At 44.5% G+C, this 13,249-nt stretch overlaps 1 protein-coding gene across 1 annotated transcript; it reads right to left on the bottom strand.

The window, feature by feature from the left end:
* Positions 1-69: 69 nt before the first annotated feature.
* Positions 70-12,809, bottom strand: RHOF (ras homolog family member F, filopodia associated). Its single transcript, XM_074921011.1, has 5 exons — positions 12,645-12,809; positions 12,424-12,511; positions 5,151-5,260; positions 4,261-4,395; positions 70-2,111 (listed from the first exon to the last, which is right to left on the bottom strand). The coding sequence occupies exons 1-5, from the start codon at positions 12,807-12,809 to the stop codon at positions 1,947-1,949; spliced, it is 663 nt and encodes a 220-aa protein (XP_074777112.1). The 3' UTR covers positions 70-1,946.
* Between the last annotated feature and the right edge of the window lie 440 nt (positions 12,810-13,249).

Genomic DNA, 13,249 nt, shown 5'->3' with positions numbered 1-13,249 from the left:
TACAGCGTCACTGTCCTGTGGGCATGAACAATAAATTGCAATTTGCATATTTTGAACTACTTTCATGCTAACTGGGATGTATCTTGCTACATTAACTTCTGACGTTTGCACACCCTGTGAGGTTTTTTTTTTAAAAAAATCCTTTGAACGCTCCATTTATGAAATGTAAATTGTTTTATTTTGAGAGCGATGCTGGAACCTGCTGGATTCGAGCAGTGGACCTGGTTCTCCAGGGGTGGGGAGCTCTGCACATGGCGAGTAACTTGAGTTCTGCAGCGTGAGAAACTCAGATTAAAAAAAGCAAGATTCCTGCTGTGGAGCTGATGGTAAATCTGTAACTTCCTGTATGTTGATGTTTCAGTTTTGTACTGGGTAAGTTGATGGGTTGTTCTGTGTCTTTTACTGACAAATGTCTTCTCGTGGAGAAAGGGCTCCACAATTCTTAAAGATTTTTTTCTATAGGCAAAGATTGCACTAACTTGTAATTTATTTATTTTTTTAATCTTCCATTTAAGCTCATAGGGATTCACAAGCCTTAATTAAATCAGAACAAGTGAGGGGAAGAAAGGGGAAAAAAAGATTTCAAGGATCAAGATCTCTTTACCATGCATGTAAAATAATAATGGTGGCTTGCTCCAGAACAGAGTTTTTCACCAGCTGGTTATGTAACCAGTGAAGGACAAAGTTGCACAAATCTGTATGCTGCAGTTACCAGGCTCTTTGTGCAATGTTTGTCTTCTAGTAGACGCCTGGCACACACCACCTGAACTTTTTGGCAAAAGTTGTGTCTTGTTACTATTACGCAAGTCCTATATATTCTCCCTCAAGATGGGCCGTAGTTTGCCTTATACAGAAAGCTTTCAGCAACGCCCATACGGCAGAAACCTCCTTCCTCCTCACGGGTTTGGTTTATGATGGCTACAAACTAGTGATGGCTCCTAAAATCTGAGACCTCGCTGCTGGAGGATGTGCAAAAGAACTAGAAGATTTGAGGCACATGTACTAGGTTGTGCAGTGGGAGCACCCCTCATCCGTAAACAGAACAGGCAAGTGACACCCTCATCACTAAAGGGAAAAATTTAATTTACAGCGGTAGAGATTACTTCATCAGTTAATGAACGTGAGTTAAGTATTTCCCCTAACGTGCACCAATATTTGCATCTGTCATGTATTAAATAAACTGTAACACTTTATTGTAGGACTGCCTTTACACAGAGTAGCTGCTTGGAGTACTTCTAGCTCCGAGTGCTGTAAATTAAATACTTTCCATGATAATTCCATTTCTGAACTGGAGCAGCTGGTGCCTTTCCATTGATAAATACCACTTCCTATTCCAGCAGCAGGCCTTGAAAGGCCTCCAAAGGTGCAGCTCTGCAAAGCTGGCCCAGTGGTATAGGGGCAGTAGTGGACACTCCGTCTGTGCCCTGGGGGCAGCTTGAGGCCACCAGTGCCACCGGCTGAATTAATTTGAAAATGTAAAGACAAAACTTCATTTCTGTCTCTTCAAAGGTGCCTGATAAGCTGCTCTAACATCACTTCTTAAAGATGGGGCTTTTCTGCTTGAAAAAGAGTAAATTGTAGCTATAACATGCCACAGTTATTTTGCAGAGGAGGAAAACCCCACTAATCAAGTCATATAGTAGCAGTTGCTCTTCACTGCAGTTTAAATAGTGAGTCCAAGACCTGACTGGTGGTTGTTGGCAGTTAGGAGCAAAAGCCAGATGGACAAAGGCATGCAGCATCAGTTAACCTTGATAAAGAGCTTTGAAAACTTTGTGAGAGCAGTGCAAGAAAAGTGCAAAAATACTAAAAAATAATTAAAATTTTAAAATAAAAATTGTTCTAGGAATACAAGCAAAAGAAAAAAAAATAAGGTCTTTCAAGTTATACTGTTTTAAAAATCATTGCTTGGCTCTCACGCAGTCAATGCTGTCTTGCAGTCCAGATCATAACACTGAGCACACTGTCCGTTTTTTTTGGCGCTTGGCTTTTTTCATGGCATTCAGTGCGATGGTGGTTGCTTCTTTAAAAACCTTTTCTATGTTTTCACGACATTTTGCTGAGCACTCCAGATAAACTTCTGCATTAATCTGCTGACAAGCTGCTTCACCCTGGAAAGAACAAAAGGTAAGAAAATATATGTAAACCCAATGTATGAGAGAAGGAAGGTGAGATGGGAAAGAAAGGGGATTATTTTGTACATCTTTGTATCATGAGGTCAGGAAGAAAGAAGCTGCCTCTGAGTATAGTGCTGGAGTGTAAGTGGCATTGGTAATAAACTGAGACACTGTTAAATAAACTAGGCTTTTTCCTCCTATGTTGATCTAGAGCCTGGCCTAACAGTGCCGTCCATTGGAGACTCTTTAAGATGCAGACTGCTGTAAAAAATCTTTCTCAGTGTTAAATTCGTTTAAAAGAAATGCTGAGGTAGATACTTAAGTGAGAATAAGATGTCTACACCATGGTATTTTTTTCAGGCCTGGTCTTAACTATTATGTGATGTCACCTTTAGTAATGAATGTCACATGCAAGAACAGAATCTGGAGCATCACTGGGGCTCGGCTGAAATCCTCGTATACACAAATGGGTGCCTGTGTTTCTCAGCCTCACCCAAACGCATGCAATGGGAACAGACTAGAATCTAAAACATTTGCATGCAATCCTGGTTGCACGAAATCACTACAGACAAAACACAGCGACTTCTTACTTTGCTTATGATCCTTTTATTGTCATTGCAGAGTCAGCCCCCAGTTTTGAATGCTTGTGAGAGCCTTGGAGTGTGAATTCCAGGTCTGCAACCCACAGCTCACAAACTCTGCATTTATTCAGTATAAACCCTGGGAGTGGGGTCACTTGAGCACTCGGGCTTCTATAGGGGGATTTTTCTTCGGCATGTTTAAGCGAAGTTTGTCTCCTTCCAGTTGTTTGTAAAGCTGCAGTGCTGGCAGATACTGTTCAGCTCCTCTGTGCCTGGCATTGGAAACATCACGTCGCATGACTCAAGATGCCATCAGCTGTAAAAGACTGAGGTAGTGTATATTTAAGGGGAGAAAAACCAAGTGGGAGGGCTCACATAGGAGACAAAGTTTGTACATCGTGTGGGCCCTGGAATCTAATTGCATGAGGCCTCAGCAGACTTGCCAAAAGTGTTTGTTCCTTGCCCTGAACCTCATGTATGAGGGTGATGAAGGGAGTTATTAATGCAAATGAGGGACAATCTGCAGCTGTTCACGAAACGACAAGATGGGTGTCTCATCTTATGCGCAAGGAAAACAAGCTAATAGTCCCCGTGTGGTTCAGTGGTGACGCAGCTGCAGTTTCTTTTCTTGCTGTTTAGAAAAAGTAGTGATTCATTCAAGGTTGTGGTGCACTTAACCCTGTTCCCCGGCCTTGTGTCTCAAATGGTTCGAAAGCTGCTGGTTTTGCTTTGAGATGGGAGAAGGATGGCTTTGTAGTTTAAAAAAAAAAAAAAAAAAAAAAAAAAGTGGGAGACCAGAGCAGAAAGGTCTTGTGTGACATGGGACAAGGTGTTCCATCAGTTTCTCCTGTACCTAGGACAGCTATGCCAGTGTTCTAACACTAGTTGTAAGTCTCGCTGGTTCATAATACTTAAATTGAAAACATGTGATGATATGTAGGTATTTTTGGTTAAGATTACTTTAGAGACTTCAAACAAAAGCCTCTTATGTTAGAGAAGCCTTGGAGATGTTTTTGCTATTGTCCTTGAAAGGATTTATTTTTAAGTAGGGTTTGCAAAACACATTTTTTCCAGAATGGTCAGTATTTTTAATCCTGTAATGTGCATCCTAGCATCTTCAGTCTTTATCACAAGCCTGATCAAAGTACCAGCGATGGGAGCAATGTATGCTAATAAAAATTACGAAGGGAGTCAAACTTGTTGGGGCTTACAAATTTGTAACAGCAGTAACCCAGCTGTGAAAGGGAACAACAATGAGATGTAACGAGCCTAGAAGGCGTAGCTAGTAGTGTCCTTTCAGACACTCCAAAATATGCAAAACACTCTTCAAATTTCTCTTTATTTTGTACTAAAAGTGGGTGGTGATTTGGCCACTTCCAGAAGGGACTTACAGAAACCCCTGTTAGTGGGTCTGTTAGACTGTCAATAATTTCTTTATCTGGACACTGCAGTCACCTGATTTTGGAGTGTCTGTGATTGCACTTGTGAGGAACAATGCCACAGAAGTAAGCGTGCTTTATCTTTTGCCAAGAGGACACCGCTTTAAGTTCACTTCTCTTTACCTGGTTGTAAGTAATGGGTTCCTGCTTAGAGGCCCTGAGCTTGCGCAGCTGTTCTTTGTCTTTCCGAAGGTCTGTCTTGCACCCAATCAGTACGAGTGGAACGCCTCGGCAGAAGTGATTCACTTCAGGATACCACTGATGGTAGAAAAACAAAACTTTCACATCTGGCTTTTTAAATTTTTTTCTGAAATCAAAACAGTAAAGCCAAGGAACAGAACCAGCATTTAATATATGCTGCAATTTCAGAGTTTTGAAAGCTGTTAATCTAGTGGTAGGGGCCTGACATGCACTATTTGCATTACAGAAATGTTTAAGAGTCCTACCCAAAGTCAGCTGCTTTATAAAAACATAGGTGGCATCTGTCACTGTGCCAAAGTACTTATTTAACATCTGCTTAAATTCAGAAGAGCTTCTCTAAAGTCATATTAAAGCAAGACTCAGTCCAAATTCTGCTCCTAGTTTTGCTGGTGCTCTGTACAGGAATGCTCACTTCTACTTTGGAGCATTACAGAAATCCTAGTACAGACAAGTGGCTGCTTACATCTCCCCTGTAGTTAAACATGCATGGGGTGGAAGCAGGCTTGAATGTAAAATGCTGGTGTGTGATGTTGGTCATGTGAGACTGCTACAGATACAGCAGTGATCTCACAGCTGGTGTTTGATCTTTTTAGTGTAGTGCAGAGTCAATCCCAGCTCGGAGCACTTAGGAGCTGTGGAGAGGTGAGCTCCAGGTCTAAGGTCTGTGACCCGCAGCTCAGTGCGTGAGGAGTGATCTGTGCATCCACACGCCCAGGGTACGGGACACTGAAAGCACTGGCTTTTTTAATCTGACATATATCGGGTGTATGCAATTCCTTTAAAAGGTTGAAGCAATTATGAAAGCCTCTCACCTTAGCTGCTACGTTATCATAGCTAGTGGGGTTCATGACATCGTAACAAATTAACACGACGTTTGTGTTCTGGTAAGAAAGTGGTCGTAGCCGATCATAGTCCTCCTGCCCTGAAACACAGAGAATGTTTTGGATGAAAGAAGCCTCTGTCCTTAACAAGCAGTATGATGGGAATATATAAAGATCCATACCTGAGTTCAAGAACAACAGTACTATAATTGCATAGACTGCAAGTTTTCCACACTTGTAAAATTTCTTTCCTTAAATGCAGGAGATTCCCCTTCACTGACAAAATTGATGCTTTAGAGTATAAAAACATGTCCTTGGCAAGTTTTAATAAAAAGCCTGCTTTGTCCTACTGCTAAGTACATAGAAGCAGTTCTAATCACCAATTGCCAAGCTGCTGCTCACAAGCAAAATCAGCAAGAGGAATCTGACAGTTATCGATTAAAACATTTGCAATTTGGCAGTGGCTCCATTCTCCCAAATACATTTGCGCATGCGACGCTGCGAGGGAAAGAAACACCACATCTGCGAGATGCAAATGCTGAAGTCAAAATCTTGGTGGCAAACTTGCTTTTCCCAGCCCAGAAAGCTGAGAAGCAGCAGCAATTAGCACGCTGTGCCTTTAGCACCACTGCTCCTTGTAGCACCCCGTGCGTGATTTTATAAGACGTGCCGCGACATGAGCCAGGCTTAACTGGTCTTTGAAGCAGGACTGCACAGCAAATCTTAGGGATGCTGCTGAATTCTGGAAAAGCAGGGGATTTGTCATACTTCTGATTAGGGATATTCTAGCACGTGATGTGACAAGAGGAAGCTAATTTGCTTGAGACCTGTGCTTTTCCCCTTGCTGTACATATAACTTAGCGGTGATCACCACGCTGGGGTCTGCAGATGTCTTGCTTTGAGAGAGTCATTACCAGATATAGTTGGCTGCTCAGTAAAACCAATCTTTTGAGATTTTTACAGAGACTTAATAAGGAAGAAACCATGATTTAAGCAGTCTGTAGAAGATCTATTTGCCACCTGAATGCTGCCCCTGGAATCAGGTATGTCTCTGTAATGCACCAGATTTCTAAAACGAGACTTGGGAATGCCATTCCTTCCCACGATCACAACATAAACACAGCCCAGAAACTGCCCTACAGGGAAGTTACACATCTCAAATCTTTGTACTGATATTTCAAATGAAGGGATGCTGAAAATTTCAGCATGCCCTGACTTTATACCAATTACTCCCGCCCTGGCACCTGGCTCAGTCCCAAGTCACATACTTACCACTCTTAGCCAACATGCTTGCCTGTAGCTGCAATCCGAAGAATTGCAGATACCAGAAGGCAAGTAATTCTATAATACTTTGCTCCCCTCCTTAATTTAAATGATGGATCGAGAAACAGGTTATTACAAGGCAATCCCTACTGGGTAAGCCATTACTCAGTTTGCCTGAGATGTTTGTAAAACGGGAATCTCAGGTTTGGACTACTCTGTATTTGAGTTCCTGCAAGAGCAGCATGCTCCATGGGCGAGGTGCAGAATGAAGAAGGATTGATCCCTCAAGGTTTAATCCAGAAATAACAGACAATTGACAAAATGATGCATGTTGTATAAACATTCAGAGCAAAGACTGTAGTGCTTAGCCCTTCTTAGTTTCCCAAATCCACCTACTTGTCTGCAACTCATCTACCAGTTTGTTGCTGAGCTAATCCTCTAAATGCATTAAACGCATCAGGTACCAAACTTTTTTTTTTCTCTCCTAACTTTCTCTAGTGTTATGTGCTGTGTATGATTTTCTCTGTTTTCCCTGTTCAAGTTAATGTCTCTAAGCTTCTACCAATGTAGCTTGTAAAATGAAAAGGTCTTCCAAGTTATTGGTGGCAATTTGTGAGGCAGACAGGATTGTCCCCTTGGAAGAAACGTGTTCATTTGCTTGGAATCAGAACATACAGCTAAATTCACACTCTCCTGGATGGAGTAACAGAAGAGGTGTCTTCAGTGTTGTGACACAAATATGGTGTACTGCAAGTCAGAAACTAGATATGCCCCAGTGAACTGCCCCTTCATGTTCACAACCAGCTGTGCAGTTGTTTTTCTTAAGCAAACTGAGAAAATAAATGGATGAGAAAATGCTGCTGTATAAAATGCAACTCCAGACATCTTTGGAATTTCAAATACAGAGGACAGAACAAGGTGTAGTGCAGCGACCACAGGGAGAAGGTTAGATGGTAATTGCTTAACTCGTATTATGGTCGGATGATTGCAGCGCTCACTTGGAAGGAGAGGAAGCTATTCTCTAAGAGCTCAGATGCAGTTCTTCAGTTGCTGAGGATGTAACAGGATCCAGATCAAGCTGTGTCTAAACATTGACATCCTTCTCACTGAAAACAATCCCTTTCACCCCCTGTCCTTAAGTGCTGCTGATGAAATGCGAGAAAGGGCCTGGGAGACTTTTTCTCTGTAAAGCTGCTCAGTCTGTGGTCAGAGCTAATTCGGCACAGATTTAGGTCTTCTAGAAGAGTTTTAAAATGAACCTGAGCACTAACTGAATGTATATGCAAAGCCCCCAAGTGTGCTTCCTCAAGCACAGGTAGCTGTTTCCTTTCCCCAATTAACAAAAAGCATGCTGTGGAAGAATCAGTTAAATACAAATATATGTGTGAGTGTATCTGTGACTTTCCTCTGCTTGCCTCAATTCACTGTAGCATCAGAGACCCCATTTGCTATTTTTAAAGAAAAAATTTGCGAATTTTTTGCAAAGATCACGCTCCTGCATGCCTCTGTGACATGCTGTGTAACCCACTGGTGGGGCGGGACCTCAGGTGATGGTTGAGGGTGAACTGGAGAAGTGAAACCACAGATCTCGGTCTCACATGCCTGTTCACCTCTGTTCTTCTTCACCCTTCACAATTTACCACCGAAGAAGTGCCAGCCTGCACGTTTCTCAGCTCAGCACCCACTGCCACCGAGGGTAAATGATAGAGTCAAGACTTCCCAGCCTAGGAGTCTACCAGCATGTGCTGTCCATTGCCACCAACTGCCAGCGGGTAAGGAAGAACGTTAATATCCTGTCACCCAGACCAGCCAACCACTTCCTAAATATGGCCACATGTTATCTGTAATACTCCACACTCATGGTTTAAGATCGACATGGAACCGTGCGATGGTGAGCCCTCAGAGGCACACAGAAATGCACCCAATTCTCCTTCATTTGTTATTCGGCAGGCTCCATGGGAATACCATGGTTCTTAGCTATGATTTTTTTACTACTCATTTTTAAAAAAATGGGGAAATATGTTCTTGGCAGGAATAAGACCAGTAGAAGAGGACACTTGGAGTGTGTGTGTGGGGCACACTTCCAATTAAAAAGTTGGGGTTTTTTGTCTTCCTCAGGCACACCTTCCCTTTCAAAGTTACGGAAAATTATTCTTGCATATACCAGCTTCTAAAATTTCTCTTAAGGACTCAGAATGCTGTGCATCTGTCATTACAGACCTGAAAAACCCTCCTGGAGGCTTTGCGTGTGCTTCCTGCCAGTCAGAGAGAGCACCCACAATGATGAGACATTACTTCCTCCACAGCCCAGCAGAGCTCTTCGCTTTGGTCTGAGAAAGTCCTGCACTGAACAGCATCAGACATTGAACCTTGTGTCTGAACTGCCACTAAAGCATCGACACGGCTCCCTTAGTATGTAAAAAACCAACAGAGTTAATTTACCTCTCAATGCCTTTGCCTCTGTCGAGCACAGCAAGAAATGGAAACTTAATTGGGTAAGCAGCTGCAAAGCCTGTTTGCAGACAAGTCAAGTGATGTTACAAAGCCTTTACACATTGCATATGTATACCACCAACTTCCTGCAACAGCAAGAGGTGTCTGATGAGGAAGATACAGTGGCACAGTACAAAAGTCTCACAAAAATTTGTTATTCTAGCATATTTTAGACTAACTCATTAACTTCATTTGTTACCAAAATTCCTGTAAAGAAAACCCACAACCTTTTGTAGCTTGAAGTGTTTGATTTTTAGGTGCTTTATTTGTGTCCTTTTCCTTCAGTAAGTAGGACAAGCTCAAAGTCTCAAGCTGCACAGGAGCTGACAATACAAAGAATCCTTCTAACTTGAAACAGCCCACGGAGCTGAACCTGTCCTTCACCTTCCCATGACACTGAAGTACATGCAGCTCTACTTAGTGTTGCTCTTAGCAAGATCCTAAAAATATCAAAGTCCCTTCTGCATCATGAAGACCCAGTGACACTTTTTAGAAGAACAGCTTTGCCTTCTCCCCTATACTGCTACATGGTGCTTCACTTAAGCCTTTCACCTCAGAAATGGGTTTACATCCTTTTGATCCCATTTAAATTACTTTCTGATAATCTGAATGATTTAGGAACCTTTCAGACTTGAGAAGCAAAACACAAAAGCTGTCTTAGGATTTTAGAAAAAAGCGAGACCAACTCAAGCAGTTCAGTAAGTCAGAAGATGATTCATAAAATAAGACTGACATGCTGCACTGTTAAACCACTGTACTTCCAGTAGCAAGTTTAATGTTTAGACTCCTCTTTAAACTGGAATTGCTGCTATACACCCAGCAGATCATCACCCAGCTGAGAGGAATTTAATGAGCTGCTGCTGCGTGATATGACAGAAACAAGTCAACATACTGAAACACTGATTGCAAAACTGCATGTCCCGTGCTGTATCCATGTGGCAGAGGGACAGGAGCTCTCTTGTCAACCAAACTGGACACTCCTCTTGCTCTTCTCTTGCTTCACTATCTGAACTTAGAGGACAGGACACAACTCTTGGTCTCGGTCCAACCCTTAAGGAACTTAGTATCAGTTTTGTATTATTAAAAACAGGATGGGATTAAAATGTGTCCTCAAGTGACTTCTTCCTCTAGCATAACTTCCAGCTTCAGAAAAAGGATAAAAAGCTGCTTGAAGTACAGAGTATGACACCAATCTGTAGCATAAAACTATGTAAGCAGCTCTGAAACAGAACCAAAACTTGAGTCTTTCCCCCTCCCAAGCAAATGCCTTAACCGAGGTGGTAATGTCTTCCCTTTCTTTGCACCTGATAATCTTCATGTGTCTTATGCAAAGTACAAGAAATTTAACAGGAAGGGAGGAGAAAAGTGTCAGCAACCTCTAGCAACTTGTAGCCTGGTGGCCATAACACTGTTCTGGGTGGTGAAGCATGTTGGGTTTCAAGGTTTCCAAGTGAGAAATTGAAAGCAATTGCTCTTTCATGGGGAAGAGCTCTGCCAACTAGGTAAGAACAGCATCTCTGCTTCCCAAAGTGTCTTATGATAGACAAATATGCTGTTCTTTAATGGGGCAGTGCTTTGGTCCAAGGCAGTATTTATAGCTATGAACTAAATGTGGAAGGGTAGACTTTTCTGCTAAAGTTACATGCCTGAACAAGGAAATGGGGTGAAACTGGGGACAAACTTTTTAGCATGGCCTGTTGCGATAAGTCATAGGGTAATGGTCTTAAACTACAAGAGGGTAGATTTAGACTAGCTATAAGGAAAAAAAAAAACTATGGTGAGGTTGGTGAAACACTGGAACAGGTTTTCCAGAGAGGTGGTACATGCCCCATCCCTGGAAACATTCAAGTCTAGGTTGGATGGGGCTCCGAGCAACCTGATCTAGTGGAAGGTGTCCCTGCTCATTGAAGGGAGGTTGGAGTAGGTGACCTTTAAAGGTCCCTTCCAACCCAAACCATTCTATGATTCTGTGATAAGCTGCCAGCCCTGGGTTCAGTGAGCACTCTCCGGGCTGCTGGAAGCTGTAGGTCTTGCACAGAGCTGAACTCCCTGTGTGACGCAAGGAGCCGGGCACTTAACGTCAGGCTTGCGAGAGTTCAGTGCTGCAATATTGAACTTGCCCTACCTACTGCCATTTCTGCAGCCAGCCCATGTTCCTTAAAGCCTGGAAAAGACTCCAAAGGCAAATGCTGGAAGCTGCAGCATGGTGCGAGAGCTGGACGACTATCAAGAACTGTGTGACAGGCAAAAATTCTACACCGACAGTGAGCAAACATGAAAACTTGACAACTTCACTGTGGCAAGTTCTTTGTGCCAACACGCTATATTAAGGAAACCCTCTTTGGTTGCTCACACAAGATTTCAGACCTTGTCTTTTCCTTTAAGACTTAAACACAAGCCCCTTGACATTCAGTAGAAGCTACATTATCCAAATCACTGGACTCGAGAACATTGACACAAGAAGATAGAATGGCAAATTGGGTGCTCAGGATCTTACTATACTGCAGTAAAGATTACTAATAAAATTCACTTTTAGATTAAAAACCTTTAAAATTATCCAGATATCATGTATGGTATTCAACAAGGTAAGTGTGTTTTACTACTATTAAAAATGAATATGGACTGCATTCAGTTCTTACTTGTCTTGGTGCAAATTTAGAGCAACTTCACAGCCTTGAACTGAAACGGATGATTTACACTGAGCTGAAATGGAGCACGTGTCAATTTTAGGGTTCATTTAGGAATGCAGCTGGATAACCGTCTGGCAACTTTGAAAGAAGTTGAACACAAAGCGTTTCACAAGTTCCTGAAATGAACCTGAACAAACTACAGCATTCTCAAGTAACTTTTACTGATATGGCCCTTTTATTTTGAACAGAAACCAGCCCTTTTTGCCTTCACTACGTGACCACACATGGCAGGAGGCTAAAATATTTTCCTGGTTGATTGTATTATGCTTTGCATCTGGGAACTGGTATACTTTTAATACCTTCAGATATGTTTGCTATTTGATGTGATTTTCTTCACAAACTGTGTTGTTAAGATGATGAATGAGTCCATGGCTAGAACTGCCATTAGATGAGCAACCCTTTTGTTTTCTGGAAGGCACATCTATGCACGCAACAGGTAATGGTGGTTGTTTTGTTTGTACTTCAATCTCTAGCGGTCTTAACTGTGCTATTACGCTCAAAGTATGATAGCAGAAAAGCAGTCTGAAAATACGTCCAGCTTTACAGTCTTTGAGTATCAATCTGGTTTAAGTTGACGCAACAAAAGCAGCTGGAACAGAAATAAGGGCATGCCCCCAGGAGCTGTGTTTTATGCTGGTAAAAGCAGTTTCTGTTTATTTGTTTGAAATTACAAAATCCTGAGGGCAGGTTTCAGGCTCAGTCCCAGGCCGGTGACCCAGCACGGTCCCATCCCACCGGGCACACAGAAACTGCCTCTTGCCGCCCGATACCGTTGGGGCTGGGCAAACGGAAGGTGTGATGTGTGAGAAACCCCTTACCTGCGGTATCGTACAAATTCAGGGTGACCTCCTTTTTGCCCACCGTTACGCTGGTCGTGTACTTCTCGAAGACGGACGGCGCGTATTGCTGCAAAGGGAAGAGCAGCGGTTTCCACCCAGGGCCCAGCAGGTCGCAGCCCGCACCGGCCGCCTCGCCGGGCGGTCCCCAGCCCCTTCGCGCCCCGGGCAGGCCGGGCCGGGCGGCGGGACCGCCCGCTCACCTCGGGGAAGGCGCCCTTGGCGTACACCATCAGCAGCGAGGTCTTCCCGCAGCCGCCGTCCCCCACGATCACGACCTTCACCTCCTTCTGGCCCGCCGGGGCGGCCGCGCCGCCGCGGGAACCCCCCGCCGAGCCCTCGGGCAGGGCCCCGTTGGCCGCCTCCATGGAGCGGAGCCGGGCAGGGCGCAGCGCCGGCGGGACGCGGGTGTCCCCCCCCCCCCGCCTCTGGGCGCCCCGGGGCGGGCAGGCACCGCCCGCGCTCCGCCTCAGGTGCCTCCGGGCCCCGCCCGGGGCCGCGCCGCCGCCTCAGGCCGCGTAACCCCCGGGGGCGGCGGGCGGTGCCTCTCCCCGGAGCCCCGCGGCACCGGCGCCTCAGGGCTGCGCGGCTGCTCGGGGTCACCGCCCGGCCCGGGCGCTGAGGGGGCGCAGCCCCGGTGGGCACCGCCCGAGCCCCCTCCGCACCCCCTCAGGCCTCTTCCCGCCAAAACCCTCGGGGGCTGCTCACCCCCGTCTTGCCGCTGAGGCTCCATGGCCTCCACCCCCCGGGGCCCTTGGGCCGGGTTCCCTGTGCATCAACCCGCCATGTCACCCACCCCTGGGTGCTC

This window comes from Athene noctua, chromosome 17, assembly GCF_965140245.1.
Source record: "Athene noctua chromosome 17, bAthNoc1.hap1.1, whole genome shotgun sequence".
NCBI lineage: Eukaryota > Metazoa > Chordata > Aves > Strigiformes > Strigidae > Athene > Athene noctua.
The sequence above is the reverse complement of the archived record's forward strand: the minus strand, read 5'-3'. Positions and strand labels throughout refer to the sequence as shown.